This window comes from Dunckerocampus dactyliophorus, chromosome 2 (assembly GCF_027744805.1).
Source record: "Dunckerocampus dactyliophorus isolate RoL2022-P2 chromosome 2, RoL_Ddac_1.1, whole genome shotgun sequence".
In the NCBI taxonomy this organism is placed as follows: domain Eukaryota; kingdom Metazoa; phylum Chordata; class Actinopteri; order Syngnathiformes; family Syngnathidae; genus Dunckerocampus; species Dunckerocampus dactyliophorus.
Window position 1 is genome coordinate 3303451 of NC_072820.1, and position 18233 is coordinate 3321683.

At 41.6% G+C, this 18233-nt stretch overlaps 1 protein-coding gene across 2 annotated transcripts in view; it reads left to right on the forward strand.

Annotated features, from left to right (window-relative positions):
* LOC129177233 (vasoactive intestinal polypeptide receptor-like) overlaps positions 1-18233 on the forward strand; it is a 37985-nt gene that overhangs the window by 5789 nt on the left and 13963 nt on the right. For both annotated transcript variants that reach the window (XR_008569599.1, XM_054768127.1), the window contains exons 2-5: positions 566-659; positions 4244-4363; positions 15138-15244; positions 15315-15412. Coding sequence is in view for 1 of the 2 variants with exons in the window: in XM_054768127.1 (XP_054624102.1) it covers positions 566-659; positions 4244-4363; positions 15138-15244; positions 15315-15412 (419 nt within the window). In the remaining variant the exon portion in view is untranslated. The remainder of the gene's footprint in view (positions 1-565; positions 660-4243; positions 4364-15137; positions 15245-15314; positions 15413-18233) is intronic.

Sequence of the window (18233 nt, forward strand, 5' to 3'; positions counted from 1 at the left end):
GACTATATTCTTGTAAATGCAAAACATCTTTCTCGTAAATTTACGACTTTATTATCGTAAATTCATGACTTTAACGATTTTATTCTCGTAAATGTAAACTTTTTTTCTTGTAAATGTAAAACTTTTTTCCCATAAATTTATGATTTTATTCTTGGAAATGTATTTTCGTAAATTTCCGATTTTATTCACGAAATCAGAGATTTTCTTTGTCATTGTGGCCCTGATACTCCGTGGTTTGTTCCAACATGCTCACAGCATGGATATGAAACCATGGAGGTTTCTGGAGGTGTCTTAATAGCGCTCTCTAGGCAGCATAGGTGTGCCCCAGTACGTGCGGTAATGAGCCGCCTCTTTTCATCTGTTTTTCTATCTTTAGAACGCACGGAAAAGAGAAAGACGTGTGTTCATGTCTCACATACAGACTGTGGATGATGGGCAAAATTCCCCAAAAAGGTGCACTTTTCCTTGAAGGTCGAATGGGAGTCCTAAGAGAACGTCTGCTCACATCAGGCTCACATGAGCATGTACCCGTTTATGTCAAGAATCGTGACTCTTTTCTTTGCAGGTGTGTTCAGCGCAGAATCAGATGTGCGACATGATGAAGGAGATCGACAGGGAGAGAGAGACGTGCGAGGATCAAATTGAGAACAAGACAGCAGGTATGCCACCTTTGGGGTCGGTCGTCTTCGCTCATCTCAGGCAAATGCGACTCAGGCCTCATTGGGATGCGGGTTTGAATCCGATATGTATGCGATGCGACTGCGGTATGAACGGTCAGGTCGCATACATCCGACCTACGTGGTTCATCGTGGAAGACTTGGATAAAGCGACTCACCGATGTAGGCAAACGTTCTTCTTCTCATCCGAAAATTCTTTTTAAAATGTGCTCTCGTCACGTCTCCCCACTCCTGCTAAAGTCGATTCTGGTATCAAAATAGTGATACTTTAGATCTTTCAGATACAGTATATGATTTTGTCCTTTGTTTTTTCCGATGTTGTATATTAGCTCTTCTGTATTGTAAATCACCACACTACCTCAGGGTATTGCGCAAGCACGTCACTTTCCAGGCGCTTTGCGTTCACATTAACATCGTATTTAAAGGAAAAATGGGAATTGGGCATCGTTCCCTGCAGTGTGAATGTTCACCGAGTGTCTACTGTGTCCCGTCCTTGTTTGCTAACTCCACATATACGTCAGGGTCACGATGGAAGTGACACAACAGGCTGAAAAGCCAACAGACGCTGTTCAAACCTTCCCCTGGCATGACACCTGGCATGGCAGCACATACTTTTACACCTCCTGCCAGAGCCTTGTCACGTGTGCTCCAGCTCCAGTTCCTAAATAAACACACCGCTTGGTCACATTTCTTGCTATTTTTCAAAGGTTTTTAGGATTGATTCTGATTCCCTTTGGTTAGTTTTCATGGCTAGATTGTGGTTCAGGTTTGGTCTCATTATGAGTTTCACCTGTGGTGGTCCTGCTCGTCGTGTTGCTTCCAATCATCTCCCTGCTTCCATTGCTGTGCTGCCCAGGTGTGCGTGCAGCTTCCCTTTCTATCTTTGTGTGGTTGTGGTGTGTTTGTTCCCCGTGTTCCTTTGAGCTTCTTTCTTTTGTCACGTTGTGGCTTACGCCAACGAAAAAGATTGGAACCCATGATGCAGAATGACACAGCGCTAGTAAAAAATCTATTTATTAACAAAGCAAAAATACAACAAACAGAAATGACTACTAGAAAGTACAACGAAGGAACGCAGGGCATGAGCCAAAACAACAAAGAACAAAAAACACTGCTAGGCAGGAAAAAAGGTACTCACAGAACAAAAAGAGCTGCAGGAAAAAGGTGCAGAGCAGGTAGAGGCAGTACAAATTACAATGGCAGAAAATACGCGAGCAAGGGGACCAGTTGGGAGCCAAGGGACAAGGAACAGGAAGCAGGGTTGGCAAGGGAATAACTGGCAACCGGGTAGTGACAGAGCAGAGGTATATATGGGACGTAGCAGATTGATCGCAGGTGTTCCTAATCACTCATCAGAGCAGCCATGACACTGCAGGGACAAAAACAGAGGCGGCAGCAGAGTGCAACACACAGAACATGACATCTTTTTTGGAATGAAAACATGGAATTGTTCCGGCCGTCTTGCATCCTGCATTTGAATCCACCTGCACCGTCAACTTGGACAATTTTATCTTCGAAAGCACACACCTGCTATAAAAATGCCCATTTTTGACACTCAACAAGCCTGCGCTTTGCTACTGCATCCACGCACTTCTTACTCTACATCAGGAAGTACTCTTTATCTGCAATTTACATCCTTAATTACACAACATAAACCAATAACACAACAAGTAACACATGTGGAACACATCGTGTAACCCGCAAGGCATGCTGGGTAACCTCCTGCTACTTACTGTACATAAGGAAGTACTCTTTATCTGCAATTTACATCCTTAATTACACAACATAAACCAATAACACAACAAGTAACACATGTGGAACACATCGTGTAAGGCATGCTGGGTAACCTCCTGCTACTTACTGTACATAAGGAAGTACTCTTTATCTGCAATTTACACCCTTAATTACACCACATAAACCAATAACACAACAAGCAACACATGTGGAACACGTCATATAACCCGCAAGGCATGTTGGGTAATTTCATTCTACTTACTGCACACAAGGAAGTACTCTTTATCTGCAATTTACAACCTTAATTACACAACATAAACCAATAACACAACAAGTAGCACATGTGGAACACGTCATATAACCCGCAAGGCATGCTGGGTAATTTCATTCTACTTACTGCACACAAGGAAGTACTCTTTATCTGCAATTTACATCCTTAATTACACAACATAAACCAATAACACAACAAGTAACACATGTGGAACACGTCATGTAACCCGCAAGGCATGCTGGTTAGCTTCCTGGTTGTAAATTGGAATAAAATAGTATTGTTTTGCTTGCATGTTAGTGTGTAAGTCTCAAGTCTCTGGACATGCTGACGGAAGGTAGACGTTGCGGCTGTAGGGCGCCATTACGGAATAAATGAATGCAACAGGAGGAGTACGGCAGCAATACGTTAGAACAAGGATACAAAAACACTACAGTACCGCCGAACAGCGGCAGGACGAAAAGGCTCGGTCAGGGGAGTGAAACACGTGTGAGTCACTTCATAATTTCTTGTGTCCAACCCAGTAAGTTGCTCATTCAAATTCAAATGAAGGTTTGACATTGAGTGCGAATGGGCCATGTTCCGTGCCGCCATTGTCGAGGCGGCTGATCGGAGCTGTGGCCTTAAGGTGATCAGGACAAGATGGTGGGTACAAGCGGCCGAAATGAGTTTTCTCCGTAGCGATTCAGGAGAAACTCGGAGTAGAACCGCTGCTCCTCCGCGTTGAGTGGAGCCAGATGAGGTGGCTCGAGCATCTGGTTAGGACGCCTCCCTGGGGAGGTGTTTAGGGCACGTCCAACCGGTAGGAGACCTCGGGGAAGAGCCAGGACACGTTGGAGAGACTATGTCGCTCAACTGGCCAGGGAACGCCTGGCTGGGGGAGAGGGAAGTCTGGGCTTCCCTTCTAAGGCTGCTGCCCCGCGACCCAACCTAGAATATTTACACAGTCAAGCTTGTGTTTTTTTAAGTAATTTTCAGTGTTTTTTCCTTCTGTTGCTCAGGAATGCTGCACATTGGCAACGTGCAGCAAATAATTAGCGCTCTATTAGCCTGGGAGAGAATACTCCTGTGTTTTCCATCCCAGCTGAGGTCAACCGAAGCTATCACCAGTCTGAAATCAATTTCAAAAACACGTGTTTCATCTTTGCTTGAATGGATTCCCAGAGCTCTCCAGTAGTGATGCTAATGTGCACCAGCTGAACATTTCATGAGCGTTGGTGAAATAGTGAGCAGATGTAGGTTGAGGTGCTGTGACCCACTTTTGCGTCCTGAGATCAAATAGACGGTGGAAATTCACTGAGAACTGTTGAATTCAAATGTGTAACAAAGGACAGGGAGCGTTTTCATTAGTCATGGAGTCAGCCAGCTTGGTGGTAGCTAATGTTAGGGCGCTGACATTCTGGCTGCCATGGGAACGCTGCTTCCCATCTCAGGCCGTGCTCACGCGCGCCACATACGAAAGCCCTTCGGCACCAAACGTCCAGCAACTTTTAACAGGGTGCGCGTGGAGTGGGCCACATTGGGATGGCGTTCTTCTAAAGGTCATGTGCTGGATGCCTTGCAGGTTGCAGCGGGATGTGGGACAAGATCACCTGCTGGCCAAATGCTGACGTTGGCGACGTGGTCACCCTCCCGTGCCCCAAATATCTTCTCTACTTCTCCATGGAGCTTCCCACACGTAAACGTAAGAGTCGTGTTTGCATCATTGACTGCATGTGCAGAGAAAAGGAGATGAGCGCATGCTAACTATCGCTACACGGTACTTTTACACGCTCAACTTCTTTTTTGTTTGGCCTTTTAGGTACATTTTCCTTCCTTCTACACGGTGACGTTTGTGGTGTAAGTGGCATTTTAGGTGGTTTTCTTATCCACATGGTCAAAGCTTGTGTGTTTTTTGTTGTTATTTTAAGTCAAGTGTGTGGTCTTTTGGTCGGTGATTTTTTTTCTTCCTTACATGATCAAATTTGTGGTTGTTTGGCATTTTAGGTGATTTTTTTTTTTTATTTACATGATGAAGTTTGTGGGGTTTGAGCATTTTAGGTACATTTTCCTTGTCTGTATGATGACGTTTGCAGTGTTTTGATATTTGAGGGGATCTTTTTTCTTCTTCACATGGCCGTGCTCGTGATTTTTGGCATTTTAGGTGATTTTTTTCTTATTTTCTTGATCAGGTTTATGTATTTTTGCATTTTAGGGGATTTTTTTCTTATTTACACGATTAATCTTGGAGGGGTGGGGGGTCTGTGGTCAGGTATGTGGTCTTTTGGCATTTTAGGTGACGCTTTTCTTATTTTCATTGTCAGGTTTTTCATTGTCGACGTTTTTTCCATACTAATACGAGTTTAATAATACCAGTTGTTTCTTGTAAAATTGCGACTTTTGTTCTTCATTCGATTATGACTTTTTTCTTAATATTTTGACTTTATTCCCATAAAATTACAGCTGTTTTTTTTTTTTTTTACATTTCTGCTGTTTTTTTTCCAACAATTTCATTTCAGCTTTCCTCTTGTAAATTTTCTTCTTGTAATTATAACTTCATATCTTTTAAAACAATGATGTATTTTTTAACATTGTTGCTGAAATTCGGATAAAATTCTGATAAAACTGTTCTCTCAATTTTTTTCTCTTAATAGTTTGACTTTACTCTGGTAAAAATTCTGCTGTTTTTTTTTTTCTTCTCCTAATATTTTGACTTTATTCTTACTTTATAAATTTGCACCCAAAAATTACAACTTTATTTGTTGTTTTTGACTTGAAAAAAATATATTTAATGACATTTTTATGCCATTTTTCCTCATACAATGATTTTATTCTTGTGAGAATAAGGGCTTTTTTCCTTGCTAGATAACAACTCTTCTCTTAATATTTTGAATTTTGATTGATTTTCCCATTTTTGCTGTTGTAGTTTCCTTGTGAAATGACATTTTTAGACAGTACGGCAGGCCGATAAAATCACAGCTGCGGGCCGCAAATGGCCCCCGTGCCGCACTTTGGACACCCCTGGTCTAAATTTTAGATGATTTTATTGAAATGCACATGGTCAGGTTTGTGGTATTTAGTCGTTTGAGGTGATACCGCCATGCTAATTCACATCTATGTGGACTTTATTGATAGGTTGCCTTTTCAAATCATAGCATTTTGCTTCATGATCTAATATTTGAATGTTAATTGAAAGCATATTATTCATATTTATGTCCCTTGTGAAGTTTTAAAGTGTTTTTAACAGCAATGTGACTTTACGTGCGTATTTATTTACATTGCCGTTTATATGTTTACCATGAAATACACACGAGACGTATCAATGCAGTCTAAATCGATATCTTCTACCTCCAAATCCCTGTCAATCTCCTTTGAAGACCAACCCAAGACAAGCCAAACGTTTCCATGTTTGTATTGCAATGCGTGTCGGATGGAGATTTTGTGATTCTGGTGCAAAGTCCTCCAGAGAAAGTGTGAGTTGTCTGCAGCCTGGTGGGATTAGAGATGCACGGTGTGTTTATCTCTCCTGCTGTAATCCAGCTTCATCCTCATGGGCATTTAGCTAATTATGTAGAATGAACGCCGCTGCGATTTCACGGCTTGTGGAATGTTTGAGCTCCGTCCCCACTGGGCTTTGCATGAATTTCAATTTGTCATCAACCGGTAGTTTCTTCTGTGTAATTATGCTCTAATTATGCTTCATCTTGAGGAGAAGCCTCGGTGTGCCTGACGAGCCTTCAGGAATTAGTCTGCTGTAAACACGAAGGCATGAAGATGTCATTGTTTCAACATGTGCTTTAAAGATGCACTTGGGAGGATTTCTGTCCTTAATCGTGGCGAAATTATTCTGCAGGAATTATCCCAACTGTAGCTTGCTGCCTTTTAGTGGCACTTAGTCTTATTTCTATACTAATTCCCGTCCATTGCTGTGTTTGTATGACGTTTTTTGGGGGTAGAGAAATTCACTGGGAAGTTCATGTGAGTGTAACGCCGCCCCACCGCCCCACACTATGAGGAAGTTCCTCCTTGGAAAAAAATGGCACTAATATGAGAATAAAAGTGAACTTGAGGTGAAAACAGTGTCATATTATGAGAAAAAAAGACATCATTTTACAGGAATGACGTCAGAATATTACAAGGGAATAGTTTTAATATTATAAACATTATAAAGTCATAATTTTGCAAGAATATTCTGTTAATTTTACAGAGTAAAATTGAAAAAGCGTGAGAAAAACGTCATGAGAAATGAAAGGTAAAGAGGATAAAGTCACAATTTTACAACAGAATATTAATGTAAGAATATAATTGAAATTAATATAATTAAGGGTGTCCCATATTGGCTTTTTTGCCGATAACCGATATGCCGATATTGCCAATCTCTCAATTTCCGATTCTGATATCAACCGATGCCGATATGTGTGACATCACATACTGTATCTTATGGAATAACATGACATCTATCTATCTATCTATCTATCTATCTATCTATCTATCTATCTATCTATCTATCTATCTATCTATCTATCTATCTATCTATCTATCTATCTATCTATCTATATATCTATCTATCTATCTATCTATCTATCTTCGCTGTAGCCACTTAGCTTTTTAGCTAAAGAATTGTTGCCTGCTGAGTTGAGTGGAAAGTAAACCGACCTCGACTCCTGTCTGGTTGTGAATCACATCTCCACGTTTGGTGACCCTCGACGTGGGTAAAAATGTCGACTGACGACAGAGACAATGAGACCATGCCGGCGCCGCTACGAGCTAACGAGTTAGCTAACGTCGGCGCTATCTGCGGCACACCCACGCCCGTGGTTTCAACATATCCAGCCCAGTTCCGACCACGAGGAATAACACAGGACGTGATGAAGTATTGGCGCCGCTGGATGCCTCGATGACGCCAAGTACAGGAGCCCATACAGCACTTTTTTATGATCGGTTTTCATTGTAGGGAAAAACCCAATATCAACTGATATTACATTTTTATGCCAATATCCGGCCGATTATGTCCCGCCGATATTATCGGACATCCCTAAATATAATCATCCAGAGTATTTAATACATTTAATACATTTTTATTCTTGTAAAATTATGACTTTTTTCTCATATTATTGCACGTAAAAAGTTTTAATATTGTGAGAAAAATATTTCAACATAATGTATGACTTTATTGATCTGACATTACAAGGGAAAAGTTCTCATAACTACAATAATATATGTATTGTACAATAATACAATAACATCCTATTCATTTTACTGAGTAAAATTTAAAAGGTCTGAAAAGAAAAGCAGAGAGGAAAAAAAGTCACAATTTTACAATAATATTGTACTAATTTTCATAATTGTTATTTCTTGTGAAATGATAACTTTTCTCATAATATTCCAACATTTTCTGCGTAACATTTGAGAAAAAAGTCACAATTTTGCTAATTGGATTAATTTGGTACATTTTTATTCCTGTAAAAAAATTATTGTCAAAGTTTTCTCATAAAATTACAAGTGAAAAGTTTTAATATGAGAAAAATAATATAAATATAAATATGCACTTTAGCACTCAATAAGGTCATCAAGTGTTGTCTTTGTGCATTTCCACATAGCATCAGCATCTGGGAGCAAATATGAGGTGAAAGAAAAAGGGTCAAAATGCAGTATAGAAGTCTCTCTGTGCAGCGAGGGAGACGGCACATGCACAATGGTGCGTTCAAGGACCGTTGAACAACATAAACATGCAAAAACTGTGGTGTTTCTAACTGAATAAGGGCTCGGATTTACAAAATTGCTCACCATTTACATGCATTATGTTTGTAGTTATTTACAAATTATTATTTATATTTAGTTTAAGTTTTTTTTAATTTAAATCATTAGGTCTGAATGTTTCCCGGGCCCGGTGGTTGGGGACGCCTGCCTCACAGCACGCTTGGGGCTTTGATGTGCTCTTTTACACATTTAAAATACGCTAAGAGTGGCACTTTTATACAATTGGCTTCTTTATTTTCTAATGTAAGATTCGTGTCTACGTCAACAAATGCAGCCGCAGAGTTGCATCGAATCGAATCATATCATCGGATCGTTTGTACACTATATCGAATCGGTCTGTTTTTTTAACCGTATCGTCAGCCGTGTATCTAGACGCTTATGGAATCGTCCATCACAAAGACATTTTCATCCCTGGTATTTTCAAGTCGTCAGGCTAAAGTCCGAGTCAAGTGCAAGCGGACTTGCAAGTCTTTGATGATATTGTTGAGTGCAAAATGATCCAAAATGTGAGTGGAATCCAGGCGGCTGGATTGGAGTCCAAACCCTGGTATGTGGCATGTCCTTGGCTCCTGTCCTGCCAACAAAGAAAGGAGGCAGCGTGCTGCTCCGCAGCCACGATCAACGCTGAGAGATGAGCAACAATGCGGTTGGCATTCAAGTATGTTGGGCTCCCAAATACCTGAGTGGCGTATTGACGAGAAGAGCGAGGCTTAGATTGCTCAAACAACATGACAAGACACAAAGGCCCTGATAAGCTCCTGCTGTTTCAGGCCGCGCACCCGCTGGATTTGGCGCGTTTGAGGCGCTGCCAGAAGAATGCTTTCATCACCCCCCCAAAAAACTCAAACGAGCTTCAGCATCATTTCTTTGTTTGTTTCACGTCATTCGCATGCGGTGAGCATGTAAGCATGCCGTGCCAGGCTCTCTGACGTTTGCTCTTGACAGCGAGGCTTTGGAACAGGATGCATCATAAGTTTGTCACAGAAGCACTGAATCAAAGATTGTTCTCCTCAAGCCTTCCCAGATGAGCCTGAGCACGCTCTGCCAGCAATGACAGGAAGATCCACAGAAGCAGTGGTGCCCAAAGCGCGGCCCAGGGGCCGTCTGCAGATGTGGCTACTTTGTCATTGCATCACTGCAGAAACAAAATCATATTAAGAAAACAGCACAAATGGTAAAAATAGAGCAAAAGGCACAATGAGAGAAAGCTGAAACGTTGACATCAACAACAAAACACAATAACACAAAAATCTATCACTTTTTAATTTACTTTAAAAACCTCTCTACAAAATAAATCAATAAATAAATATGAATTATTGAAATATATGTATATGTATAGCATTTTTCTAGGCATATATACCCGGGGGGGGTAGATCTTGCGCAGGTTCACGGCCGAGACCAGAAATCTTGGACTCCAAAAGGTTGGTGCTTTAAAGGAAAACTGCACTTATTTGGAATTTTGCCCCAGATTTCACAATCCTTATGTGAAACATGAACACATATTTATTTGTCTTTTTCTGGGCGTTCTAACGAGCAAAGCAGCTAACACGAAAAACTATATTTATCTGGCGGACTCGTCCCAGCGTCACTCACACGTCCTCAAGCCACTGCAACGGCACAGACGGAAGAGTGGATACTACTGGCTCTCAATTTAGCTACGAAGACTCAACAAAATGCTTGTTTGCTGTCTGCATTTGTTACGTGAGGACTAGAGCACACGTCTCATGCTGGAAGACACAGACGTCCCAAAGAGAGCGGACATTGTAAGTGTCGTCACTGTTTCCATGCTGCTGTTGTTGACAAAAGTAGCGTTAGCTATACAGGCTGTGTCAAATCAATGCACCTAAGAGAGACGTTTCAGTAATTTCTAAAAATAATCAAAATACGACAAGATACTGCAAGCATTTTTCTTAGAGGGCTTCATAGTGGAAACAGGTACCTCCCATGACGTGCAACGTTAGCTGGCTCATCCTAACTAGTTTTCTCTCGTTAGAAGGCACAGAAAAGGGAAAGAAATATGCGTTCATGTGTCACATCAGGATTGTGGATGATGGGCACAATTCCAAAAAAAGTGCAGTTTTCCTTTAAGGCCTGGTCCCTGGCTGCAGAGTCTTGTAATGACAGGTAGAAAAATGAGTCATTCCATTTCCTTCCCTATTTTCCCTGTAGCCCTCTCTAGTCTCAGGTCACTATGTCTCATCCCATCTGGGTCACATCAGCGCTTCCCAGGAACTTCGTCTTTGCAGCAATGAACCTTTCACATGCTGGTAATGAATCCTCAGCTGGAGTTCCCTTCTTGTAGTTTCTCCGTGGTGAGCAGGAGATGATGCACTGTGGGCCAAGGACCCCTAACATCAACATCTCTGCCGCTTCCCTGATGAAACCTTCAACTTGACATGTCTGGGGAATGTATTTCCCCTCAAGCTTACATTGTGTTACTTGTCATGACTAATTGGGATTGTCGTTGTCAACCTGCACTCGTAATGTATATACGGTGTTCCCTCGCCGACTCGACTTTTTTAAATCGCAGTTTTGCAACAGCGTATGAGCGTGCATTGTGTTCTGCGTCCTTGTGGTGTATTAGAGCGATCTATCGGTGCTCTGTTGCATGTGTCTGTTATTGTATTTACTACTGCTACCAGTAGAGGGTGTTGTATGCTCATGTGAGAGTTGAAGACGTGTCCAGCTGGAGCAAACATGGCGTCCCTCCACCTCGTCTCAGTATGTGTTTATGTGCCTGTACGAGCATACTAGGAACCCACAGTAGAGCTACAATAGCTGGATAAATATAGAGCCACAACAGCCCTGATTGGCTAAGGGAGAAACCCGCCCATTGTGTTCTGCGTCCTGATTGACTGTAGACCACCGTCAGTCAATCTCCTTCGTGCCGTTTGCTGTGGTCTATGGTCATGCCATTGCCAGCAAACTAGCTAACCGTGTAAGCTTGTTAACCACCAATAAACAATAGAAGAAGAGGAAGACGCTAACCGGCTGTAGGGCGCCATTACAGAATAAATGAATCATAGTAGGTTGAACAAAATGTGAACTTTAAAAGTGTTTAAGCAAGAGAGAAATGTGAGAAAATGTTAATGCTTGTCTGAGAAAAGTGTATAAAGTGTACGGTGATGGCTTTTACAGCTTTAAAACACATATCATCATTGTAAAAACATAAAGTTGGCTACTTTGTGGATTTCACTTATTGCGACTATTTTGGATACCTATCCCCCGCGATAAACGAGGGAACACTGTATATGTACCTTTTTATGCACTGCTTACTGATATCACTGATAAGAAATACTAATAATAATACTAATAAAACAGCGACATGACATTGTTTGTGCATCAGTAATAAACATGATGACCAAGGCCTTCAACCGTGTTCCTCAAAGAATCCTGTGGGGATTACTGCAGGAGTACGGGATACCGGACCACCTAAATCAGGCGGTTTGATCCCCGTATGACCGGACTTGTTTCTGGCGAGACTCTGCCAGGGCTGCCCTTTGTCACTGATTGTGTTCATGACTTCTATGAGCAGAGTTTCCTAGGCGCAGCCAAGGCGGTGAGAGGATCTGGTTAGATGGCTGCAGGATTGGGTCTCTGCTTTTTGCAGATGATGTGATCCTGCTAGCTTCATCGGGCCGTGATCTTGAGCTTTCGCTGGATCGGTTTGCAGATGAGTGCGAAGCGCCTGGGATGAGAATCAGCACGTACAAGTCAGAGTCCATGGTCCTCACCCGGAAAAGTGTGGAGTGCCATCTCCATGTCGGAGATCCTGTCCCGAGGGGAGGAGTTTAAGTACGTCAGGGTTTTGTTCACGAGTGGCCACGAAGTCATGAAGTCTGTGTTGTTAAATGTGAATTTGAAGTGAATTACCCAAAAGGCTTAGCACTCTACGGGAGTCACGGTGGGTGCATTTTACAGCCTACAGCCTACGGGGTAGCGAACAGTGTTCCCTTGCTACATCGCGGTTCACCTTTCGCAGAGTCGCTGTTTCGCAGATTTGTTTAAAGTACAATTTTGCATGTTTTTTTAATGTTCTGCGTCCTTGTGGTGTATTAGAGTGATCTATTGGTGCTCTGTTGCATGTGTCTGTTATTGTATTTACCACTTCTACCAGTAGAGGGTGTTGTATACTCATGTGAGAGTTGAAGACATGTCCAGACGAGTGTGGTTTGTCTCAGTAAATATAGGCCACAACAGTCCTAAGGGAAACCCCGCCCATTGCCTTCTGCGTTCTGATGTAGACTGGCTGTAGACCATTGTCAATCAATCTCCTTTGTGCAGGACTGCCTGTTCCCTGTTGTATGATCGCTAGCTGCTAGCGATCATACATGCTGAATGAAGGCATGCGGCTGTAGGGCGCCTGGAATACTGTAAATGAATCTTCGGTTCATGGAGGACGACAAGGAGGAATATGTTTTAACAAGGATACAAAAACGCTGCAGCCTAACGGCGCCAGGACAAGCGGCATCAGAGGAGTCACTTAATTTCTTGTGTCCAAACTTGTAAGTTGATCATTAAAATTCAAACAAAAATTGAACTGGAGAGTGTTTATACAAGAGAGAAATGTGAAAAGTGTATCAAGTGTATGGTGAGGGGTTTTACAGCCTTAAAACATATATTATCATAAAGCACAAAAATATAGTTAGCTACTTCACGGATTTCACTTATTGCGGGCTATTTTGGGAACCGATCCCCCGCGATAAATGAGGGAACACTGTATATCTGTCTGTTTTTCAATAAATGTTGACTTTTTGAGTTTAGAGCACTAATAGTTCTTGCTCGTCTCCTCTCTCAACCTGTTTTCTGTCCCATTTAGTGAAACTGATTTGCAATCATTGTTGCTTCCTAACTGTTTGCATGTTTATCAACAGGAGGAAAAAATGAAAGTTTCCTCTGGAGACTAATCTTCTATTCTGAGCTTTGGGCTACTGTATTTGATGAACTGCAGTTTCCTGCCTGAAGAGCATCAGTGTATTCTTCTCACAGATTGTCTAACGTTCCCTCTCCCGTGCTGTTCCCCACATAGCTCGTGTCCTTTAATGAGGGTCGTGAATCTTCTTAGTTCAATGTACATCCACCTTTGACTCGTGGCCCCTCGGGCAGGGCAGAGTAAAAATACCTCAATGCCCCGACTGACTGCCTGCAGTCGTATATCCAGTCGGAGTAATTAATAGCCAGACGGAGGCAAATACATGTGGGAACCGTACCGGTATCTTTGCACCGGCGGGACGACTGATCCCCTTCAGTCATGCCTCCTCTCCATTTCCTTTTAGTATTTGGGAGGGAGAACGTCCCTTTGTGACATAATCACAAAGCTGCAGCCAACACGCACAACAAGACGAATGAAGTGGTTGATGGCAGTACCCTCGAAGTGGAGAACGTCGGCGTGCCGTTGTCAAAATTGCCAGTTAACAGATGCTTTCATGAATGTAAAAACAGGGTTTACATCAAGGCGCTAGCCAATGGTACCATTCAAAGGTCACAGGTGAGCTGGAGCCTATCACAGCAGATTTTTGGGCGAGGGGCGGGGTCCACCCTGGACTGGTCACGAGTCAGACACAGGGTACTCACATTCCTAGCGATAGTGGGGTCGTTATTTCCTCTCCTGCTGATTTTGTAGGTTAACCCCTTATAAAGACCTGTCAGTCCGTCTGTTACAGATAACTGAAGGTTTAGAGTCGGGATGTTTGCCACTTTGGTGTTTTGGAAAGATATGCTAAGAAGTTATACATAGTTCAGCTTTGACATATTGGTGAAAAAGCCTTTTATTCTTATGAACTTTGGTCTTTGCTCTTTTTTCCCCCATTTTTTGCTGTTGGGTCTTTTTAAAGGTTCCAAATATTCCAACCTTCTTCTGAAATAATCTTTGTACATTTCCTTCTATATTATTACTGTATATGTTTTTCTACTTTTTCACCAACCTAATTTTCTAAATATGACAACCTAATTTAGTTTTTTTTGTTTCTCTTAAGACAGTCTTACATCTTAAAAAAACATATATTATATATATTTAGACTCTATGCTACTAAAAATGACGTTATTTTTCAACATATTATGAGTTTGATTTTGTAAAATAGAAACTTTTTGTCTCATTAGAAAACGACTTTTTTTTTTGAATATTTTGACTCCCATAATGTAACTCTTGTCCCCAAAATGTCAACTTTGTTCATTGTTTGTTTGTTTTTCCTAATATTTACTTTATTATTCATTTAAATACATTTTTACTTTATTCTTGTCATATTACAGCTAATTTTTCAATTTTTGCTGTTGTTTTTAAAAATGATCTTTTTCCCGGCTCCACTTTGGACACCCACGGTTTAGAGACTATCACTTGGCAATTTAAAGTTTCAGCTCCCTCCACACATTTCTGGGGGGGGGGATTAAGGTCTAAAGACTGGCAAGGCAACTCCAGGATTTTACAGCATGTTTACAGCATCTTTAGCCACTCCTTTGTTGTCTTGGCTGTGTGTTTTGGGTCATTGTCCCACTGGAAGACCCACATGCGACCCATCTTAGGTGCCTTGGCTCAGGCCAGGAGGTTCCCATCCAAGTTCATTGGCTTCTCTGTGAAGTCTTTCTTTACCTTCAGCAGAGAAGTTGGGTTTGCTGGTGGAAATGATGATGGAAAGACCTGATTTTCCTCCTTTCCCCTTATATTTAAATGCAAATGGTGACAGGTAGTATCTCCTTTCCTCTTTTGTCTTTCTGCTCATCAGGTAACCTGTCAAAGACTTGCACTGAGGACGGCTGGACCCCCATCAGCATAGACTCCTACATAATGGACTGCGGCTACAACCCCAACAACACCATGGATGATCGTACGGTCGGTATGGCGACCGGATTTACCGTCACTCCGTGTTTTTCCTTGCTAAGTAAACGTGTTCTCCTTGCAGGGAGACTTCTTCGACGCCATCAAAGTGGGCTACACCATCGGGCACAGCGTGTCGCTCATTTCTCTCACGGTCGCCATCATCATCCTGTGCCTCTTTCGGTAAACAGATCCCTCAAGATGCTCCTTAGTGACTCTTAATCCAGCACCCTTTTCTCCAGCATTTACGGCGATAGAAACCGCCTCATTTCGCATCTTACTTCCTGAAGGTTATACAAGTTTGACTGTGTTTTTCATGCCAATTTTGACAGCGGTTGCAACATTTGTCAAACAAAGAGGAAGTGGGCTGCAAGCAGCTATAAAGTCCAACCACTGAGCCAAGCTGCTGTTGTTCACAGTATGCTCCCCCCTTGACCTTCAGTTTGCACACAGAGAGCTTGTGCGTGCACGCAGGAATGGCTGAAGCTCGAATCATTTGAGTGAGTGGCCCCGGTGGGGGTGTGGCCACTGATAAACACGTGGCTGTTCCCAGTCGTGTATGTATGGTTAAACAACGAGAGACGTGTTTACTTCTCGCCAGCGGTTTGGATGCTGCGGTACACAGCACAGGATGTGAGCAGGGTTTGTTGTTAATATTTGGCAGCTGGATTATCTTGTGGGATGAGTCGCCATTAAAATTGCATTAGTGGCCTTTTCTCATCAAAACATCCCGTCTGTTGTAGTTCCAAGCGGTACATAAGTTTTATGTACGCGAAGTACAATAAATATGCCGTCTATTGCAGTTCTGACTAAGTTATGTGTTGTGTAGATTGAGTAGAGCAGATGTTGCAGTGTTTGTAATTACCAAAAGTGTCCGAAGTGCGGCCCAGGGGGGCATTTTTGGCCTGGAGCTCGATATTTATTGGTCCTCTGCGTATTGTAAAAATAAAATGAATTTATTATTAACTCATTCAACCCCAGCCATTTTTCCAAAGACAACCCCTTCAGTAGCGGCCATTTTCGACCATTTTGAGTGATTTCTCAAGGCACACAGAATATTGTGTGTTCTATGGCTGTGTAAACATGGAACCTACCACGAACAAAGATCTTTCTTCAGAAAAAAATGTTTATTTCTACCTTTTTCCGTTCTTTAGTAATCAGCATCAACATAGGTAAGTTTCAGGAAAATATCAGTTCCCAACTAGAAAAGGGAGAAAACCAGATACAAAAAATACATTTCAAGCATAGCTTTCACTTTGACACAAATATTGTTTGCTTTTGTGACAGTTCAAATATCTAAACAACTATACCAACATAAACAACAAAAAAAGGGCTTGTTTTACATCCAAATAACAATTTGTTTACAAATATAACACCAGGAACTATTCACAATTTTCACATTTGGAACAAAACTGTGTTTATGTGTTCAAATTTCCCTATAATGTGTAACCTTCTGCACGCTACACTCACCTTCCACTTCCTCCTTGCTGTCGAGTGTGTTTTTACATGCAAAAGATCCATGCCGAGCTCTTATCAAATGCACTTCTGCCACCTTGTGACTGTTTTTATGGATTAAAACTGCTCTAACAGTGACATCTTTTAGTGTGCACGTATAAAGATGTCTTTGGGATTGGACCTTCGGATTTAGAAAAATGTATAAATACATCTTTGGTATTGAATGAGTTAATGATTTGTAGTATTATATATATTGCACTAATTTGCTTGATCGCCAATAACACAAAGATAACCCCTCTCCGAACCCTCCTGCAAGCTTGACGTTCCTCTGATTTAGGATCAACATTTTCAATAAATGTGAGTGTTAGAATGATTAGATTTGATTCAGCTCCAGACCCCTCCCCTTTTCTCTTCAATTGCCATTGTTCACTAACAACTCAATCCAGGTTTCTGCCCGAAATGCGCCTCACACACTTATAAAACGCGTCTAAAATATAAAATATGTGGCTACTCACCACAAAAGAAATCACAATTTGAGTGTGGCTGTCGAATTCTGGACCCCCGGGATGCAGAGACAGAGGCAGCGTGCAATTAAAAGTTCTTTTATTGAGCACAATCCGGAGCAAGTAGTGCAGGATACAGGCACCAAAAAGCAACAGAGGGAAAGGCTCTGTGGAAAAAAAATCACAACTGGACGTCTTGGGCAGGTGCAACAGGTAAGGAAATCATTTAGGTGACAGCACAGGCGAGGAGAACAGAGGCAATGAACCAGCGCCATTCATAGGACGACGATGGCCTATGAACCCAACTAATTGCCAACAGCTGCACACAGGTCCACTGAGGTGACGCGTGTAAAGGTGACTATAGAGGTGGTATTTCATGTCTAGTGGGCTCTAATAATATTAAAAAGCATATTTAGGCAAAAATCTTATAAAAACATCATCAGTGAAGCATAAAGACGTAAAGCTGTAAAAACACGGTTTGTCCAAGCCGTGACTAGATAGTCCACACTGCTTGCCTGTTGTCATGACTTACCATCACATGTTAACTTGTTTTTACCTCGCTGCAAGTTTTGAGGCCGGATTGTTAAACAGTATGTACGTTTCACTTTTGCATATCACAGCCACTATGGTGCGTTCAAGCACTGCCGAACAAAGTGAAACTTGTTTTAACAGTGGTACATTTATGTTGTACATTTAACCTTTATTATCACCTATTTATACATTATTACAGACTTATGGTGAATTAAATTTATTTAATTAATCATTTTTTAAAATAATGTATTTTTTATTTATTTTTGAAGACTTTTTTTAAAATAAAAAAAATGTGTGAATTTGCAGCCCATGAATGCTCAATCACGAATGTGAGGGACCTGCGTATGTTAAATTGTTTACACGGCCTTGGAAGCCTCTGACTGAAACAAAATGTTTTTTGTTTTTATTTAAAGAACATTTATTGCTGCACACACGTAAGAGAAACCATCTCAGAGGAGCACAGAAGGCTTTCCTTGGTGGAAATGATGTTTTGACTCGTGGTAATGAAAAAGACT